General features: G+C 44.2%; 1 protein-coding gene across 4 annotated transcripts in view; it reads left to right on the forward strand.

Moving 5' to 3' along the window:
• LOC126253651 (transmembrane protein 47) overlaps positions 1-21,879 on the forward strand; it is a 387,066-nt gene that overhangs the window by 219,252 nt on the left and 145,935 nt on the right. Inside the window, exon 1 of one of the 4 annotated variants that reach the window (XM_049955160.1) lies at positions 603-778. The exons of the other annotated variants lie outside the window; for them this stretch is intronic. Coding sequence (XP_049811117.1) covers positions 668-778 — 111 coding nt within the window. The 5' untranslated portion in view covers positions 603-667. Of the gene's footprint in view, positions 1-602; positions 779-21,879 lie in introns of those variants that run through there. 4 annotated transcript variants of the gene reach the window in all.

Genomic DNA, 21,879 nt, shown 5'->3' on the forward strand with positions numbered 1-21,879 from the left:
GTGTGAGGAATGTTTCCTGAAAGTTTGGCCGTACCTTTTTGTAACACCTTGTATACATCTTACATCTCCACTGCTCTGGGAACAGCTTCTTGGAGCCTAATATGATGGCTGACTAAGCCAGAAATATTACAGCTGTCGCAGATATAAGTACTCTGGCTTACTGCCTGAGTCAGTGTACTACGAGCGCGCCACGAGACCGAGGTAACTTCCGTATACATATGCACAACAAGAGTAGCGGCGTCCCAGCAGTGGGGTAAGTGGGGAATGTTGGTTGTTGACACAGTGGCGCCGGCGCCAGCTAATTTTCCTACAAGCGACTGCGACTTCTGGTGCAGCAATAGTAGCGACAGTTTTACCGTCACTCCCCTCATCCTACCCCTGTCTTCTCTGGTGCTCCATGTGACCTAAGTCGTGTTTGACGACGCTACCGGCGCCTTTGTGGAGGACGGCGGTAAGCGGGGCCGTGCCGGCGGAATGTGACCCCGCGTGGCTTAACAGCGCGAGGAGCGCCGCGTAGGCCGCGGCGGGCTCGGGCAGCCGCGTCACGCGCCGCCAGCCCGCCGCACGCCGCCCACTATCACCAGTGGCAGCCGGCAGCCGGCAGCAGGCGGCAGCAGCAGCTCGCCGTGCCGTCGCCGTCGCTCAGTGCGCTACCGCCGCGGCCGCCATGGTGGACGACTGCCCCGTGCAGTGCATCGTGCTGCGCTACCGCGCCGCCATGTTCCTCGACTCGGTCGTAGCCGCCCTCGGCTGCGTCGCCTGCAGCGCCCGCTCGCAGGTACAGAACGCAACCAGTCGGTCCTCGCGCCGGCTTCTCTCACGCAACCACTGGCGCCTCAGCTCGTGACACCGCGTGCTCTGTTCACATATCGTGGCACTAAACTGTACCTAGTGGCGTCACGTGATAAGACTCTACATCTACAGCTATGTTCACCAAGCCACCTTAAGGCGTGTGGCGTAGGGTACTTTGTGTACCACTGTCAGTTCGCCTCTATCTTGTTTGTCGCTAGTTGTGGACAGTAAGCCTTTGTGTGAGATCGAATCCGTCTAATGTTAACTTCAACGTCTTCTCGCGAGATATGCATAGGAGGAAGGCAATATATGGTGACTCTTTCAGGAACGTATGCTTTGGGGATTTTAACAGTAAATCGCACCGTGATACACAACGCCTCTCTCGTAGCTTCTGCCACTAGAGCTGGATGAGCGTTTACGAGACGCTATTGCGCTTACTAAGTGAACAGAGCTTCTGTATTTCCTCTGTCAGTCCTGATACGGATTCCAGGGGGACTAGTAATACTGAAGCATTGCATGAACGAGGATTTTATAAGTTGCTTTCTTCATAGGTGGACTACACTGATCTGCCTGACATCTGCCTTACCTAAATAACTAGTTTTAGGCGATGGTTACACTTCATACCGCTAAGTAAGTATATTTTTAGTTATTTTATGGCTGTGACTGCTTCCAGAGAGAGTTCCACAATGTGTAATCGTACAATAATGCGTATTCCTGCCTGTTTGTGCACAATATGTCTCTCTCTCTCTCTCTCTCTCTCTCTCTCTCTCTCTCTCTCTCTCTCTCTTCGTTTAGTCGGTTCCGACTCTACGTGACCCCATGAACCAAATCACGTCACTTTTTCCTGTCTTGCACTTTCTCCCGTAGACCTTCCAGGTTGGAACACATTGCTTCTGTGATGCCATCGATCCATCTCATCCTCTGATGTCCTCTTCTTCTAGTTCTTTCAATTTTTCCCAGCTTTAATGTTTTTTCCGGCGAGGCATGCCTTCGCATTGTGTGCCCAAAGTAGGTCAGCTTTTGTTTTAACATTAGACCTTCCGGGGAGAAATCTGGTTTTATTTTTTCCAATATTGATCTGTTGGTTCTCTTTGCAGTCCACGATATTATTGCACTTGGCCTCCCGTGGCCGTTATCGTAAACAGGCGGTGACGTTATAGTAAACAAATACAGTGGTGACTAACAAAAAAAACATCGTACTGTGAATAATTTCAATACAGTTGTACATGGACTAAGAAGTGGTTCAGCGTGTCCTCTTGAAATGTCGCGAGAAAAACTCACGATAAGCTGACCGAAGGGCCCTCGCTTCCAGGTGCAGTAATGCTGTAGTCAGCTAATACGTTCCATTTGTTTATGTTGTGGGTCAGCTGGCAATGGCTGCACCAGGCGTCGATCCTCTGCGGGTCTTCCTGCATTTCGCTCCAATTTTGTAGTGTTCAGACTTCCCTGTATACAAAGAAAAGAAAACACAAAAAGGAGTGGAACTCATAGGTTGGTGCCCACTAGGCATAATGTATCATCCGGCACTGCAGATATAACGAGCATACGACGTTGGTGCTGCAGTGTTACGTCCGTCCACTAGAGATTACACTGGCGCTACCGTTGAGAGTCTTGCAGAGTCATAATTCCAGTCACGATGTCGAGTGCAGAGCATGCTGCTCTTTAGTGCCCATATGTTTGTATTTTGTGTTCCACCCGTGCTGGATACAGCGCTGGGAAACGTCAAATAGTCTGTTGCAAGTATCATATGCAAATGTCATATCAAAATTCATTCGTGTCGTTATCCCACTGATGAGTCTCTATGACACTGCATCTCTTCTGGCGAGATAGAGGTGACATAAAAATAAGTAACAGGCCAACGTTGGGCACTGAGCCTGTAGTGTCCGAAAAAATTCAAGTCGTGGAGCTGCAGTTCCATCAGGAGCTACGTGCTCGAAGACTAATGACTCCAGTGGCGCTTCGAGTAATTGGTACTGGGACATCGTCTTCAACAGTTGAACCTGCCTCTTTATACGTCGATGAGCTGTTTCGAGCCAAGTCTCTCGTAGACACTGATGTTATTAGAAACGATGACAAAGCACCTAACCAACCGCCGATTCACAACTATACAGAAGTTCGGCAAGGCGTCATGATGAGGACGCAGAAGCCGATGCAAGCTTCTTCTCTAAAGGTACAGGGTGTTTCAAAAATGACCGGTGTATTTGAAACGGCAATACAAACTAAACGAGGAGCGATATAAATACACCGTTTGTTGCAATATGCTTGGGACAACAGTACATATTCAGGCAGACAAACTTTCGAAATTACAGTAGTTACAATTTTCAACAACAGATGGCGCTGCGGTCTGAGAAACTCTATAGTACGATATTTTCCACATATCCACCATGCGTAGCAATAATATGGCGTAGTCTCTGAATGAAATTACCCGCAACCTTTGACAACGTGTCTGGCGGAATGGCTTCACATGCAGATGAGATGTACTGCTTCAGCTGTTCAATTGTTTCTGGATTCTGGCGGTACACCTGATCTTTCAAGTGTCCCCACAGAAAGAAGTCACAGGGGTTCATGTCTGGCGAATAGGGAGGCCAATCCACGCCGCCTCCTGTATGTTTCGGATAGCCCAAAGCAATCACACGATAATCGAAATATTCATTCAGGAAATTAAAAGACGTCGGCCGTGCGATGTGGCCGGGATCCATCTTGCATAAACCACGAGGTGTTCGCAGTGTCGTCTAAGGCAGTTTGTACCGCCACAAATTCACGAAGAATGTCCAGATAGCGTGATGCAGTAATCGTTTCGGATCTGAAAAATGGGCCAATGATTCCTTTGGAAGAAATGGCGGCCCAGACCAGTACTTTTTGAGGATGCAGGGACGATGGGACTGCAACATGGGGCTTTTCGGTTCCCCATATGCGCCATTTCTGTTTATTGACGAAGCCGTCCAGGTAAAAATAAGCTTCGTCAGTAAACCAAATGCTGCCCACATACATATCGCCGTCATCAATCCTGTGCACTATATCGTTAGCGAATGTCTCTCGTGCAGCAATGGTAGCGGCGCTGAGGGGTTGCCGCGTTTGAATTTTGTATGGATAGAGGTGTAAACTCTGGCGCATGAGACGATACGTGGACGTTGGCGTCATTTGGACCACAGCTGCAACACGGCGAACGGAAACCCGAGGCCGCTGTTGGATCACCTGCTGCACTAGCTGCGCGTTGCCCTCTGTGGTTGCCGTACGCGGTCGCCCTACCTTTCCAGCACGTTCATCCGTCACGTTCCCAGTCCGTTGAAATTTTGCAAACAGATCCTTTATTGTATCGCTTTTCGGTCCTTTGGTTACATTAAACCTCCGTTGAAAACTTCGTCTTGTTGCAACAACACTGTGTTCTAGGCGGTGGAATTCCAACACCAGAAAAATCCTCTGTTCTAAGGAATAAACCATGTTGTCCACAGCACACTTGCACGTTGTAAACAGCACACGCTTACAGCAGAAAGACGACGTACAGAATGGCGCACCCACAGACTGCGTTGTCTTCTATATCTTTCACATCACTTGCAGCGCCATCTGTTGTTGAAAATTGTAACTACTGTAATTTCGAAAGTTTGTGCGCCTGAAAAGGTACTGTTGTCCCAAGCATATTGCAACAAACGGTGTATTTCTATCGCTGCTCGTTTAGTTTTTATTGCCGTTTCAAATATACCGGTCATTTTTGAAACACCGTGTATTAACCTTTTGGTCCACCGACTGAACACATGTTTCTACGACGACGAAAAGAAATGAAAACCAGTGTTGTACTCAATTGTCAGTAAACAAGAAACTCTAATGAAAAGACTTCGTCTAAACGGCTGTCTGTAGCCTTTCATCTTCGTACATCTCCGGAATGGGACTTGAGGGCAAAGTAAACGATTATGCCGCGTGCAAAGATGTCAAGAATGTCATTCTTTAGCTACCTATTATTTTGAGAAGGTAGGAATACTAGTGCCATGCTTCAGTGTGTTGATTACCATTGTAATAAGATTTGTTCATGCCAGATCTTATTATGTTAGAAAGACTGAGCTTTCGGGATCAACCGGGCTATTTCTTACAGTACGGTAAGTCGAGAAAATCGGAAAGGGCGTTTCAGATAGTCATTTCCAGTTTTTTGTTGCGAGATAACAGGAGGTATCTCACGCTAGATTGTGGTGTTTTAATGGATAGTTATTGAGACAAGTTCAATTTGTTTCTGTGGAAATAAAAATGTTTTTGTTGAGTGGACCGACAGGAGTTCTTAGGTGCAAGTTGTGGGCCGTGTGTGAGCTGTTAACGGTGAGAATATTCCAGTTCAGTGGTCTGAGCTTGGAACTCGGAATCTTTGTGAGAGTAGCTGGATTCCTACAGGGCTTAGATTATTGTCGTTGCAGTAGTCTGAAGTTTAACCTTGACTCTTGGATCAAAGTGAGGCTAGCGACCCTTATTTAGAATGATTCGATGGGTTAGCAGAATAGAAATTTAATTCTAGTCCGCCAGTAAATTCTGTTAAAGTCCTATTACATCTACTGATCTGTGCGTTGCGTAATTGTCTCGCGGTCCTCGCATTGCCAAGAATGCGTGGATTCTTGCTTCAGTCGTGAGAGTGCGCTCGCGCGACGCCACGGGATCTCCTAGGCGCGGACGATAAGAATGTTTCAACCCTGTCAGCATGGATCTGAATGTTTCAAATTCTTTCTCCGGGTCGACCTAGTGAGAATCCTAAATATCTTAATACTATTTTCGAGCAGGCCCCACGTGTTTTCACTGCCCCCTACACACCAAAGAGCTAAAGAAACTGTCTAGTATCGTGTAGGGCCCCTGCGAACACGCAGAAGTGCCGCAGTAAGACCTGGCATGGACTCGACTAATGTCTGAAGTAGTGCTGGAAGGAATTGGCACGATGAATCCTACAGGACTGTCCATAAATCCGTAATATACGAGGGGTTGGAGATCTCTTCGGAACAGAACGTTGCAAGGTATTCCAGATACGCTCAATAATGTTCATGTCTGGGGAGTTTGGTGGCCAGCGGAAGCGTTTAAACTCAGAAGAGTGTTCCTGGAGCGACTCCGTAGCAATTCTGGACGTTTGGGGTGGCGCATTGTCTTGCTGGAATTGCCCAAGTCCGTCGGAATGCTCAATGGACATGAATGGATGCAGGTGATTAGACAGTATGCTTACGTACAAGTCTGGTGTCAGAGTCGTAGCTAGACATATTAGGAGCCCCACATCCCTCCAACTGCACACGCCCCGCACCTTTACAGAGCCTCAACCAGCTTGAACAGTCCCCTGCTGACATCCAGGATCCATGTATTCATGAAGTTGTCTACATACCCGTCCACATCCATCCGCTCGATACATTTTGAAACGAGACTCCTCCGACCACGCAACATAGTTCCTGTCATCAACAGCCCAATGTCAGTGTTGAGAGGCCCAGGCGTAAAGCTTTGTGTCGTGCAGTCATCACGGGGTCACCAGTGGGCCTTCGACTTCGAAAGTCCATATCGATGATGTTTCGTTGAATAATTCGCACGCTAACACTTGTTGATGGCCCAGCACTGAAATCTGCAGCAGTTTGCGGAAGGGTTGCACTTGTCATGTTGAGTGGTTCTCTTCAGCCGTCGTTGGCTCCGTTCTTGCAGGCTCTTTTTCAGGCCGCAGCGATGTCGGAGATTTGATGTTTTACCGGATTTTTGATATTCACGGTGCAGTCGTGGAATAGTCGTACGGGAAAATCCCCACTTCATCACTACCTCGAAGATGCTGTGTCGCATCGCTCGTTCGCCGACTAAAACACAACGTTCAAACTCAAATCTTGATAACCTGCCATTGTAACAGCAGTCTAAGTACTGCGCCAGACACTTGCCTCATATAGGCGTTGCCGACCGAAGCCCCGTATTCTGCCTGTTTACATATCTCCGTAAGTGAATACGCATACCTATACCAGTTTCTTTGGCGCTTTAAAGCGTTTTGGTTGGAATTATTGCAAACCTGTTTCTGTTTAGCCCATAATGCAGATAGTCATAAAACTTATTTTGCGGGCGTATTTTCATAGTAGCCTAGTAATGGTAAGTGCGTAGAGGTCTGTGCGGTATTGGAAATTGCTGTTCTTTTATTCTGCTTTTTTTCGGTACGAAACCGCAACACACAGCACTTTATATTTATTAGTTGTTATCGCCCCAGCAAGACTATAGTGACAAACACAGCGTTCGCAATCGTAATTTAAAATATCAAATTCATTTTAAGTGAAAGAAATGTCTGTTGTTTCCTGTTATACGCATTTTCCCCGTTATTAACTTTCGAAGGATATGAATCATACCCAGCTCAAAAGCCTAAATAATGTTTGCCACAAGGAATATTGTGCTAGCGGATTCTGTTGCGGTTGTTACTGTTGGGGTAGACACGTCGCAGACAAAGACGGTGCGTCAAGTTTTAACGGGGAACTTGGTTGTGAAATGGTCCGCGGTTGAGATGCTGTCGCTACTTGACGCATATGTAGCAACCGCTTCCGTCTCTCTCTTCGTTATTCGATGGACAGTTCTTTCCTCTTCGTGGCTCTTCCGTTGCTACTGTAACTGATCAATGACACCAAAGCCGTAACTAAAGAAAACAGGTCAGCAAGAGAAATTTTCTTCAGGGGTCATCGGTTGTTTGCAGATGACACTGCCGTCTGTCGACTAATAAAGTCATCAGAATATCAAAACAAACTGCAAAACGATTTAGAAAAGATATCTGAATGGTGCAAATAGTGACAGTTGACCCTAAAAAATGAAAAGTGAGGTCATCCAAATGAGTGCTAAAAGGAACTCGTTAAACTTCGGTTACACGATAAATCAATCTAATCTAAAACCCCTAAATTCAACTAAATACCTAGGTATTACAATTACGACCAACTTAAATTGGAAGGAACACACAGAAAATGTTGTGGGGAAGGATAACCAAAGACTGCGCTTTATTGGCAGGACACTTAGAAAATGTAACAGACCTACTAAGGAGACTGCCTACACTATGCTTGTCCGTCCTCTTTTTAGAATACTGCTGCGCGGTGTGGGATCCTTACCATATAGGACTGACGGAGTACATCGAAAAAGTGCAAAGAAAGGCAGCACGTTGTGTATTATCTTGAAATTTGGGAAAGAGTGTCACAGAAATGATACAGGATTTGGACTGGAAATCGTTAAAAGAAAGGCGTTTATCGTTGCGACCGGGACCTTCTCACGAAATTCCAATCACCAACTTTCTCCTCCGAATGCGAAAATATTTTGTTGACACCGACTTACGTAGGGAGGAACGATCACAAAGATAAAATAAAGAAAATCAGAGCTCGTACGGAAAGATATAGGTGTTCGTTCTTTCCGCGCGCTATACGAGATTGGAATAATAGAGAATTGTGAAGATGGTTCGATGAACCTTCTGTCAGGCACTTAAATGTGATTTGCAGAGTATCCATGTAGATGTAGACGTAGATCATGAAAGGCCGAGGAACAGTCCACGCAAATTGAGACTTTAAATTAAATCTGGATATAGTTGTACTCATATCCTAAGTATCCGGAGAATGAAATGCGCGACTTAGAAACATCATTGTGCGTGATAAGTATGACAAGGAAAGGCGTGACGTACTTCCTTAAACCTATTTTTAAATGCACGTTTTTTTCACAGTATAACGTGACAAGGCTGGAGAGAGAGAGGATCGGGCTGCCGTTAAGCGTTATTCGATAAAGCTCGGGGAAAGGTTCCACTGCTGCGGTAGGGCCCAGAAGCGTAAACAAGTAACAGAGGGTCCATAACGAGTGTTGTGGAAAACCAGAGCGGCGAAGGAGAATAACCATTAGTTTAAGCTGCTGAAAAACGCCAAGGATGGATCCCTTTCTGGAAACGTATCCAACACAGAATTACTATAGAAAACTGTTCATTGTGCTGTGTGTGTATATGAACGGAGGCTGGGCCATCGGTAGTGGTTTCCGCCGAGATCGGCATGACTAGGGCCTACGGACAAAGGAGGGATTAGCAGGGGTATGCCTGGCCTTAAGTGGTAAGCGCCGAGTGGGCCGCTAACAGCTACAGATGCCCAGAGATGTATTTGTAAATACCAAGACTCTGAACAGAACGAACACACTAATAACTTGGAATGCGGCAAGGAATGCTCGTACAGTGAGCGTAAGTGTTTCGTGAGAGTCCAAGAAATGCAGTCTTACGTACACAAACGCCAATTGTAATTACAAGCATAACTAGACTCTACACTGTGAACGTTTACGCACTCTAAATAACAAACTATGCTGTCTTACAAGGTAGACATAATATCGGGTAATGGCATTGCGCAGTAGCCTTTAGCACGAATAGCAACGGAAATTATATTTTTATTAAATAATCCATGATAAGTATTTATATTAAGTGTATGACACCAGAAAGTACTCCGCACATACACTTATAAATGAAGCGGTACGTAGTTAATAGTATAACAAATTAAAATTTAACATATTGACTGCGTCGACGGTTTTTGATTGAAAGTGCGTACATCCTTGTCTATGTAAATCATACTTCTGTGTTAAAAGGAAGAGTAATTAGTGTCAGTAGCACGGTACCAAATAATGTTTCAGGCAACATATGTAAAATAATTGTAGAATTATTAGAGTAGGAATAGTCGTCCAACTCCATTTACATTTTCAGTTCATTTCCATTCCATTTCTACTGCACACGATGCCCAGTGTTCTATGAAGTGCGTTATGTGATGGGAAGCTACTTGAGATCCCATTGGCTAAAGTTTGGCGACGTCTTTGGTCGGTCGTTGAGGTGGGAAATATGCTCTTGGGAGCCGCTGGAAAATGCAAGAAAGAAAGGTTCTGTTACGACCATCAGGACCTGTGTTTTTCTTTTCCTTCACGATCGGGAGTGCAGTCAAGAGAGAGATTCTGACTAGAGAGTTGCGACTTCAGCGTCGCAGCACGAGACACTATTTCGATATACATGGACTTTAGTTTACGCATCTGAGCGTCGAGTTAGGACATCTGTTGTATAACGCACATAGTAATCTGAGCATATTAAGTGGAGACTTCCATCACTCGTGTGCTGCTAGTTAAATTTCAAGTGGGACATTCGTACTAGATTATTTCATGTTGGACATTCGTACTAGATGATTTCATGTTTTATTTCATTAAAGACCACCGTTCAGTAAGACGTTAATTCTTGCTGAATAAACCAGTTACGTAAAATACAAATCTGGAGTGTAGTGTACGTTATTACAGTGACTGGTCTTTTACGTTTAATAACCCTTCGCTCACATCACGTGTCTGCGCTCAACCACTGGACCACAGGATGACCAATGTAGTGGACTGACATGTCAGGGCGTAAAGCAGACGGTGTACCACTCGACCCTGAGTCATCTACGAGCCAAGTTTTAACGAACTGTGCCGTATATTAGCCAAAGGAAGTAAAGTCACAATACCCGTCGGTCCTGCTCTGTTGGCAGCGTTTCAGTAGGTTCTGATGATAGTCCGTACCTGTTGACGGCAGTTAATATGAAAGCTTAGTACATACTGACGTCATTGACACGCGCTTGGTTTGCACTTGAAGAGAGTTAAGACAATTAACAGTGGAGCATCGTAGTTTGATGATCTTGTGTTCTGAAAAAAACCTTTGCTGGCACAGGAATTTTGTTGATCGAAGCTCTAGAATGGTGTTGATACAACTAAAAAAAAGGAGAGGTAATAGGCAAAAACCAGCTGTTTCTACTCCGTAGCACAGCAGCGCTGCCACACACACACACACACACACACACACACACACACACTTCGCTTAAGACGAACGTAGATCTGTTGCTTGCATTTTAGTGCAATTTTATGCGTTTCTTACGTAGGCCTTGCGCTCACTGGTTTGATTTTAGACCATCCCTCTCGATTTGTGATATAAGATTACCCGATATGTCTACGTGGAGGTGCAATATACAAAGTGTGTGGGAGCCATACAAAATTTCATTAACAGGGGATATTGGACGTATACAGAGAAGGGCAGCACAAAGGGTCACAGATTTGTCTTGAGACCGTCACGGAAGTGGTGAAGAACCTGAAGTAGTAAACTGCAAGTTTAAATACAGACTGCTCAGATTATCATGACCGTGGCTTGTGAATGTTATTTTGAAGTAAATAACTATAACTAGTCAGACTTGTATTGTTTTTTTCCCCTCTATCTATTGCGAGTTTCGACTGATGATTCCTCTATCATCGAGTAAATCTTTTTGAGTTACTAAGACAGGGGCGATTTGTGTATATGTTTCATTCTGCGCACTTGTGACACTGTCTTCCAAGCAGTTCATAGGGAGTATTCATTGGCAGAACATTTAGAAGGTGTAACAGATCTACTATAGAGACTGCTTACACTACACTTGTCCGCCCTATTCTGGAATATTGGTGTGCGGTGTGGGATCCGTATCAGGTGGGACTGACAGATGACATCGAAAAAGTTCAAAGAAGGGCTGCTCGATTTGTATTATCGCGAAATAGGGGAGATAGTGCCACAGACATGATACGTGAATTGGAGTGGCAATCGTTAAAACAAAGGCGTTTTTCGTTGCGACGGAATCTTCTCATGAAATTTCAATCATCAGTTTTCTCCTCCGATTGCGAAAACATTCAGACGGCACCCACCTACATAGGGAGAAATGATCATCACGATAAAATAAGAGAAATCAGGGCTCACACAGAAAAATTTAAATGCTAGTTTTTCTCGCGCGCCATTCGAGACTGGAACGGTAGAGAGACAGCATGAAGGTGGTTCATTGAGCTTTCTGCCAGGCACTTTATTGTGAATAGCAGAGCAATCGCGTAGATGTAGATGTTTCAATCCGATTGCAAAAATTTGCCTATGACGTTTAGTCACTATCAAATAGTACTTGCAGAGACTCTGTGCGTGCGCGCGCGCAGCGTTAGTTCAACCAAAAGATAGGCTTGTATTTTTTCCAAATTCTTTCTTGGACATTTTCAATTATTCCTTTTTCCTAAGTATGTCGTCCTTAATTTTGCGTGTACTGTATGTTTCATTAAGAAATTACTCATGTAAGAGATTTTAATACGCGTTTCTGGTCCCCCATGTGTGGGCCAGTGACATTATTTGCTTCATGTGTTAGTAAGACGAACACATGTAAAATGAATTTTTGATTAAACGAAAAAATTGTCACATTAAGGCATTGCTATTACAGGTGCGTGAGATAAGGCAAAGGGATTTGAAGTACGTGTTTCCAGCCACACGTGCATAATTAGATCTGACGCGATGTTCATTGCGACATGCATTGATGCGCCGTGCTGATGCTGTGTCCCTTAATTCCCGGAAGCGTCCCATACACTGCTGCTAATGAACAAAACACGAGCTAATGGAATGTCAGACCAGTTGTGTGACTGTATTGAAGAGCTTCTAGCAAAGAGAACACACCATGTCATTCTCAACGGCGAAAATTCTTCACAATACATATAAATGACCTAGTGGATAACGTCGGAAGTTCCACGAGGCTTTTCGCGTATGATGCTGTTGTAGACGTTAAAGTCGCAGCAAATGCAGGAATACTGGCGAGGATCGGCGCTTGGTATAGGGATCGCCAGTTCACTTTTATGTAAACAAATCTAACGTATTGCGAGTATATAGACAAAAAGAACCATTATTGTATGGTTACATAACTGCAGAGCAATCACTGGAAGTAGTAACATCCATAATATTTTCAGGGGTATGCATACGAAGCCATTTAAAGCGGAACAGCCACATAAAACTTATCGCAGGCAAGACAAATGGCAGATTGAGATGGTATTATAACAAAAAAATTAAAGGAGAGCATGAAGGAAATTTGATTGGTAATTGTCCTTTCGCTTGCAATGAAAAAAGAATATTAATTCAGTTGCATTATTATGAAATGTTGTGCGTGTTCTGAAATTGTGCTATTGTTCACTCACTTTACCTCGCGTCATTTGTTCTTCTGTGTCCATCATATATATATATATATATATATATATATATATATATATATATATATATATATATATATATATATATATATATTTGTCGTCTTACGGAAGCTTCTTCTTCTGTTAATTTTATGAAATTATGACCGTGGATTTTTTCCTCCATTTCAATTGTAGATGCAGGGAGCCGGCTCTAGGGACCACAAGTTCCTCTCAAGATGATATAAAATATGAAGGAATTCTTCTTAACTTGGTTCTGTTTCACTTTAATACCGTTATTAAGTCGTCTTATTCAGAAACACGCACGATACAAAACACTCGTAGCCCGTCATACTCGGAGCAGTACAGTGTAACCAAACTTCTACATACGAGGGAGTGAAACAAAATCCTGTACAAAAAAGTGAGTGATGTTTTATGGTGATTTGTCTACGCTTTACTGCGCATTCCTGACTGATGTCTTTGCCGACGCTTATATTCGGTCTTTGATTATCTCGTTATCACTGTCTCATTTTTTGGTAAATTTTAACTTTACCGTATCCGGGAGGTCTTTCACCATGTCCCTACACAGGATTCATATGAAGAATCCTCAGGAAATGTAGTACAGCCACAAAGAAGGTAACTTACAAAACCCTGTTCAAGCAGTATTCCTCGACACTACGGAATCACTACCGGGTACAAATGATGAAGGAACTAGAGAAGATCCAAAGAAGACAGTACGTCCCATTATAGCTTCATTTAGTAGGTGCCAGAATGTCAACAGATTCTCAACTACACTACTGGCCATTAAAATTGCTACACCACGAAGATGACGTGGCTACAGACGCGAAATTTAACCGACAGGAATAAGATGCTGTGATATGCAAATTATTAGCTTTTCAGAGCATTCACACAAGGTTGGCGCCGGTGGCGACACCTACAACGTGCTGACATCAGGAAAGTTTCCATCGGATTTCTCATACACAAACAGCAGTTGACCGGCGTTGCCTGGTGAAACGTTGTGATGCCTCGTGTAAGGAGGAGAAATGCGTACCATCACGCTTCCGACATTGAAAATAGTCGGATTGTAGCCTATTGCGATTGCGGTTTATCGTATCGCGACATTGCTGCTCGCGTTGGTCGAGATCCAATGACTGTTAGCAGAATATGGGATCGGTGGCTTCAGGAGGGCAATACGGAACGCCGTGCTGCATCCCAACGGCCTCGTATCACTAGCAGTCGAAATGACAGGCATCTTATCCGCATGGCTGTAACGGATCGTGCAGCCACGTCTCGATCCCTGAGTCAACAGATGGGACGTTTGCGAAGCAACAACCATCTGAACGAACAGTTCGACGACGTTTGCAGCACCACGGACTATCAGCTCGGATACCACGGCTGCGGTTACCCTTGACGCTGCATCACAGACAGGAGCGCCTGCGATGATGCACTCAAAGACGAACCTGGGTGCTCGAATGGCAGAACGTCACTTTTTCGAATGAATCCAGGTTCTGTTTGCAGCATCACGATGGGCGCATCCGTGTTTGGCGAGATCGCAGTGAACGCACATTGGAAGCGTGTATTCGTCATGGCCATACTGGCGTATCACCCGGCGTGATGGTATGGGGTGCCATTGGTTACACGTCTCGGTCACCTCTTGTTCGCATTGACGGCACTTTGAACAGTGGACGTTACATTTCAGATGTGTTACGACCCGTGGCTCTACCCTTCATTCGATGCCTGCGAAACCCTACATTTCAGCAGGATAATGCACGACCACATGTTGCAGGTCCTGTACAGGCTTTTCTGGATACAGAAAATGTTCGACTGCTGCCCTGGCCAGCACATTCTCCAGATCTCTCACCAATTGAAAACGTGTGGTCAATGGCGGCCGAGCAACTGGCTCGTCACAATACGCCAGTCACTACTCTTGATGAACTGTGGTATCGTGTAGAAGCTGCATGGGCAGCTGTACCTGCACACGCCATCCAAGCTCTGTCTGACTCAATGCCCAGGCGTATCAAGGCCGTTATTACGGCCAGAGGTGGTTGTCCTGGGTACTGATTTCTCAGGACCTATGCACCAAAATTGTGTGAAAGTGTAATCACATGTCAGTTCTAGTATAATATATTTGTCCAATGAATACCTGTTTATCATCTGCATTTCTTCATGGTGCAGCAATTTTAATGGCCAGTAGTGTAACTCCAGTGGTAGACGCTGCAACATAGGCGTTGTGAATCGGGGAGTTCAGACAACGTTCATTCCTGGAAAAGCCAATACATTGTTTCCTCCTGCGTAATCTCGCGAAAAGATCACAAAGGTAAAATTAGAGAGATTAGAGGTGAGTCGGAACCTTACAGAAATCTTTCTTCCCGCGAACCATTAGCGACTGGAAGAGGAGGAAGTGACAGTGGCGCACAAAATACTGAAGGAGTATAGATGTATAAGATGAAAACAGACTAGTCACCTGAGCCACGGAGGCACACTAATAAATGAGTGATTGCAATCATTTGTGCGTTTCAAATGAAACTGTAGCAAAACACAGTATATATCAGAGATGTTAATGTCGTAAACGGTGGAAGTGAAAATTTCCAGAAGTGTGAATTGTACAGTAGCTGGCTATTAGTAGGATTCGTAGTGTAGCAGTGTGTTGCTGTGTAGTTAGTGCAATAAAGCAGCGACAATCCGCTCGTGAGTTGCTCGTAAATCTGGGAGACATTCCTCGAGCACGTGTTTATGACGGCGTGAGTAAGCCGTAGGTCTTCTGAGGCGCGCTCAGTGTGCACGACGTAGTTTGCGAGACGGTGCTTCCAAGGAGAAGGTGCTTTGTCGCCGCCGCTGCCGGCCGTCGCCTTGACTACGCGGCGTGATTCCTACGCTGCGTCGTGCGCGGCGTAATTGTCCCCCCCCCCCCCCCTCTTCTTTGTGCCGCCCTAGCTTCCAGCAACAGAATTGTCTTCCAGCGGTTGACAACGTCGCGTGTAGCCGAACGCTTGCGGGTGCTCTTGTTTTGGAGGCGAGACCTCTACCAGCCTGTGAAGGTCATCGACTGACCTTAAGTCTGAGTTGTGACTCGGTGATTAGCGCAGAAACGCGCCGCCAACTCAAGGGAAGAGGAAGCAAATCGTTAACACGCGTTGCTAAATGCACCGAGGCGAACTTTGTTTCAGTTGTCTGACAAAGAACTCCATCTGCGCCATACGGTTGAGATCGGCAATTGTTTAATTCGTATGCATTTATCTATTAGAATCACGCGTGAGCACTCAGTTTATAAACGAGGAGATCAACTGTCATCAGCTTTAACCCATTAGGTATCGCATCAATTCACATCATTTGAAATAATTAAATCATTTGTGCTATCTCATATGTCATTGAATTTAAATTGTACGTGTACATGTTCACTGCTTTAGTCTCTGAAGGTAAATAATCAGAAAGGTGCCTTTTTTCCCCCTTATCGCGCACCTTTTTTTTTTCCTCCTTCAGCAGACGAATGTCCGAACGTTATTTGTCGTAGGGCGAAAGTAAGTGTTGGCAAGTGTTACCTAATAATATGCTATGTATTCTTTGTCAAAAAGATATAGATATTATTAGAAGTGTTTATATAAATATGTTAATAAAAACCACTACAGATGCTTATTACGACACGTCAGGTTTAATTCTAGATGAAGTGCAGATGACAAGCAATTAAAAAACACAAAGATTAGGCTTAAAGCAACTAAAACATGCACGTAAATAACATCGAAAGAACAGATGACACGTAACTCACTCCGAAAAATGTCTAAACGATTTACATAAAGTTTACAGGCACATTGTGGAACACATCGAGCACTCTAAAACATATCACCGATTGCCTGGCATAAGAACAACCATCAATAAGTCTACATGCAGCGAACGTACCAGATTGCGGCAAGTTACTGGATTAAGGTGGTTTTCATTCGCATCTACAGTATTCAGCTGTGCACGACTAAATGCTAAAGATTATTACGTTGATATTTCTAGGAAACAGTCGTTGTTAAGATCGATAACTGCTACAAAATTTTCATGGAATCAGCATTTTACTTTACATCGTGTTTAGCTTCAAACTAAACCAAAGAAATTTTCTGAATTTCATAATGTATTGTCTTACTCGCTTCTTTTAGAACCACGTCAGAGAAAATATACATTCCACGTTATCGGAACTGTGGATGAGGCACAAGTATAAATAAATCAATCTTGTAAATAGCAGGAAACCAAGAAAATGTGAAACAAACATCTAAAGAGGAATTTAATAAATCCGAAACCGGCAGCTGTTTGGATCACTTTTTAAACCATACTGATTGCTGTTTTCAATTACAAAACTTACGACGAGGTAACTCATACCGTTTGCCACCAAAACCAAAAACAGTCTTATGTGGTTGAAAGGATTAAATATCCTTAAAAAGGTTAATACGTTTTATTTTCGGAGTGAAAGCAGTTAATTTATGTTGTCGCTAATAAAGCATTAACCTGAATGTGATTAGTGCTTAGAGTCACTGAATCCGTAAGTTAACTTACGAATATTTTCTGAATGGAAGTGAAATATATGTTGCGGATTATTTGATTTGATAGACTTGAAGCCTGCTAGAAGCTGCACTAAAACTTAACAGTGGAGCCCCGCACGGCACCTCTCCGCTCAGTTAACACTAAATCAGAGGCTTATTTCTGTCTCAGTTGCTGTGACTCGATGTGTGCCAGATGCGATGGAAACGCACTTTTGCTTTCTGTGTTGGTTGGTTGGTGTACGCCTCGCAGACGGTAGCGAGTGGTGATCCTCCAGCCACAAAACAGTAGACTGAAAAAGGGCGCCGAACTTAACAATCTGCACGAGTATGCATTTTAAGTCATTTTATGCATCCACTTCTGTGTTGGATGCTGGTGCTTCCCGAAAGTGAACCTTGCCTGGGGACTGTTCAGAAATGCATTCAACAGGGACTTCAGTTATTCACACTCCAATATTAAAAGCAGTTTATTATCTTAACTGCGTAATTCCTCAGGATGACAATATTTTTTTGATTAACTTCTCATGGTTGGGATTGTCACATAATATTTCTTAAGACATCATAGTCGCCGTTGACTGTATAAAATATTTATTGTTACTATTGCAATTTCGGCCTTATGGCCATTTTCAAGTAACACTGCAAAGTTACATTCTGTCAGAATATAAAACTATCTGACAGGAGTACGTGTCGTCGTCAAAATACAGCCTTTTGACTGTGAGAGTCCCACAAAATCTGATGAGTACGACACTTATTACATCGTAATGTGTTGTTAAATATATACTGAACTGTCGATGTTACCATCGTTCTAATAATCTATCACACATACAAGTTCAGGTGCGCTGACAACATGCGGAGCTAAGTCAGTTGGCGCGAAAATACACTGCTCCTCCACGCTCGTTCACGACAACTGCAGTGTCTCATTTCTGAATTGCCCCGTGTGTGGAACTAAATTGCCAACTAGCCGGCAACCAGTCGCCGATGTAGGGCGCCTGCCCATTGTGTTTCGTTTTCAGTCGCGCCTTCTGCGGGCGGCCTGACGACCAGTTTCAGTGATACATCATGTGTATGTATTTTTCGTAGCTCACACTGCGGAGAAGGCGGGGCTACTGTGGTGAACAGGTTCCTCTGCGTCTGATCTGCACTTAGTTCTCGCGTTTCGTTACGTCGTCGAATCTAATAGGACTTCTGCTCTAATCTTCGGTTTTGATTGCTACGGACGCATTTCCCTTGTCAGCCAGTACCAATACGCTCTGCTTAAGGCGTCTGATAGCTTGTAGCTCTTCCATTTTGAGATTACAAGCCAGTAGTTTTGTTGACGCTCATTTCCTCATTTTTTATTTATTTTTTATTTAATTTTTAATTTTTATTTTTTATTCTTTTTTATTTATTTTTTTATTTTTTGTTTTGTTTCCACACTGGAAGGTGCGGATAGCCGCTGCAGTCTTAGCAATGATATCCTCCGTTGTTGAACTCCTGGCAATGATACTGAAATTCCCTCCATTTTGAAGAAAGGGCAGTTCCTCATAGGTCAGTGTTGTTTTTCTTAGGCTGATTACTGTGCCTAACATGTGGGGAATAGACTTGTCGACGTGGTTTCCGTATGTTAAGAAGCATTTTTTTTTTCTGTTACTTGGTGCGGGAGTCGAGAACGTTCTGCATTCGCCTGTAAGTGATGCTGTCGATCTATTCCCAGTCGTCTCTGTGCATACTGTCACAGAATTGATACAAAATGTGCAAACGCTGCTCATCACTTATTTCCAAGTCTTTGGGTGTTGCGTGAATTTGCCCACGTTCCGCCTTGTAGATAGGATGCGCCTGGATGGTAGTGGATAAGCAATTACTTTTCAGGATGTTTGGTGTGTTCCCTTCATCCCGACACCACGATGAAAAGGCGAGGAAGCACTACCACCGAGCAGTCTTCTTCCGTCGTTGGTCAGGGCATCGCTACAACAGGAGCCAACAGGCAATACGTCCACTGACCGAGAGAGCCTCAACAATTTTTTAGTAAATTGTTTTAGTGCTGCTAAGGGTCACACTGTTTATTTTATTTTCATTTCAAACCCATTTAGAGCGTGTTTTCATCATAAGTAAATTTTTGCCATACATGTGACAACCAAGTTCCTAAACTAGCCTAAATGGAAGACACTTTTTGTAAGTTTTCTAAACTGCAATGTAGTTGTAGTACTCCCCACCTCCTGTATTGGCGGGCCCGCTTATCGTGTTATCTAGTGGTAGACTCCGGATCGGATGCATCTGATCAGATAGTGTATACAGGGTGAACCAGAACTTAACCCACTGACTTTCAGAGGTTGTTCAGGGATACTATCAGAGTGTTTTGGCATAACGGACGCACTGTCTCCGGCGGCTCTCTTCAGAGTTATTGCATTTCGTTCGGTTTATTATCCAACTTAGCTACTTATTCTTAGTACATCCGTAGCTGAAATGGAAGAGAATGGGACGTCAGCTGGTATAGATTTATGTTAAAAATGAAAAAATTTCTCCAACTGTATTTAATGTTTCGATTTTATTTTGTCAACTAGTTCCAACGTTGTAACAATGTCATCTTGAGGCCCGTACACTTGTTGACGTCAACTGCGTGCGGCTGATACTACAAGTCAGTGGTGGGACACGGACGTGCACCGTGTGGAAGGTGGTTAGCAACTCTTCTGCTTCTTATTTGCATTACACTGAAAATAGTGCAAAAGAGTGCAAATGTCAACGGTATGCGCTGCGTGTCTTGTTTCCATCCACTCACGGTGCCTTCTGTTGGAAACTGTAATGCCTTCTTCAACTCATTGCCCTCAAGTTTGCATTCCTTACTGATGGGTTCCGTCCAGGACTTTCTTTTCCGTCAGTGTTAGATGTGCGTAAACAGTTATACACAGCAGTAGTATGGATGGATTTACTGATGAGTTGCCCGATATGCACCTCGTTTGTGGGCTCACTGAATGCAATGCAAGGCCGGCACCACGACGACGCGATGATTTGTTCCCGATTTTATGTTTTACACTTGGGTTATTGCACATTACAGGCTTCATCACTGTGATGAAGCGATTTTCACACAAACAAGGGTAATTGTGGTAACAAATCGAACAAATCATAATTACATTATTACTCTCTAACTCGCCGGAGGACACCGTGGATCCAGTACACCAAAATACGCGGAAGGAATCCCTGAATGACTTCCGAAAGTTTGTCGGTAGATTTCTGGTTAACCTTTTATGTAGCAAGGATCGGCTGGATACCAATGGTGCCGGAGAAATTATTGCTGTAGGGAACTCTATAGTATCTAGTGAGGTTAGAAGAGATTCAGAGTGTGAAATACTTTTGGACGACGTAAGGCTCGGAAGTACTCAGATGCTTTTATAGACCACGTGTCTCAGAAGCTGTAACGGAAGAGCGCTGTAAAGAAAACTTGCAGAGTATCGCGAATAACTTTCGAATTAATGAAGTTGACTGTTATTGCCAACCACTGTTTATTTATATCGACAATAAGTTTTGAAGGTTTAAACCATCATCAAAGGGATTTACAAGCGTTAGTACGACGTGTGTGTGTGTGTGTGTGTGTGTGTGTGTGTGTGTGTGTGTGTTTTACGATACTGGTGTAGCCTGTGGCACCGCCTCCAGTGGCCAAAGGCTCCTTTCTCTGTCGCGATACATCGCACGTAAATTGCCATTCTTGTGAACAAAGTTTACATGTCATGTACTACGACAGATGGAGCCCGTGACCACTAGTGTCCGTGACGCACATTACCGCAAAGTCGTAACACCACACACACACACACACACACATGTCGTACTAACGCTCCTAAATTCACCTGACGATGGGGTTTAAACCTGCTAAACGCGTTGTGGATATAAATAATCAGCAAGCTTTTGTTTCTTTCGATTTCAATAAGTCACGGTAAAGCCTACTCTTAAATTTTTACGAGTAAGTTTCCTGGCCGTGCTGTTGTGACAGAGGGAGACTTCAACATGCCAACTATATAATCTGGAAGTAATGCGATTAAAACTGCAGTACTTGTGTCAAGATATTTGTGATGCCACCACACACATACATAGGGAAAGAAAATGCCACACTCATATTCTGTGACTGGATCCTGAGGAAGTGTGGAACACGAAAGTTGTCGCGTACAAATTTCTCATTCGAACAATTCTGGGACCTTCACAGAGTTCGATGAGATATATTCAAAGAAGAGCTGCACTGTGTCTCACGGATTTGTTTAGTCAGCGCTATTACCACAGAAATGCTCAGTTCAAATGGTTCAAATGTCTCTGAGCAGTATGGGACTTAACTTCTGAGGTCATCAGTCCCCTAGAACTTAGAACTACTTAAACCTAACTAACCTAGGGACAGCACACTCATTCATGCCCGAGGCAGGATTCGAACCTGCGACCGTAGCAGTCGCGCGGTTCCGGACTGTAGCGCCTAGAACCGCTCGGCCACACCGGCCGGCCAAATGCTCAGTAAATGCAGTGGGAGGCTATACATGAAAGTCGTGCACCGCCACGTTTGAAAACAGTCATGAAACTAATTACTTCCCCCGGTAGAGAAATATACCGACAGATCTTTTCACGGACTTCTGCGAAAGAAATAGATTTGGTGGCGGGGGGGGGGGGGGGGGGGGCGGGGGCGCTGATAGTG

This window comes from Schistocerca nitens, chromosome 4, assembly GCF_023898315.1.
Source record: "Schistocerca nitens isolate TAMUIC-IGC-003100 chromosome 4, iqSchNite1.1, whole genome shotgun sequence".
Lineage (NCBI taxonomy): Eukaryota > Metazoa > Arthropoda > Insecta > Orthoptera > Acrididae > Schistocerca > Schistocerca nitens.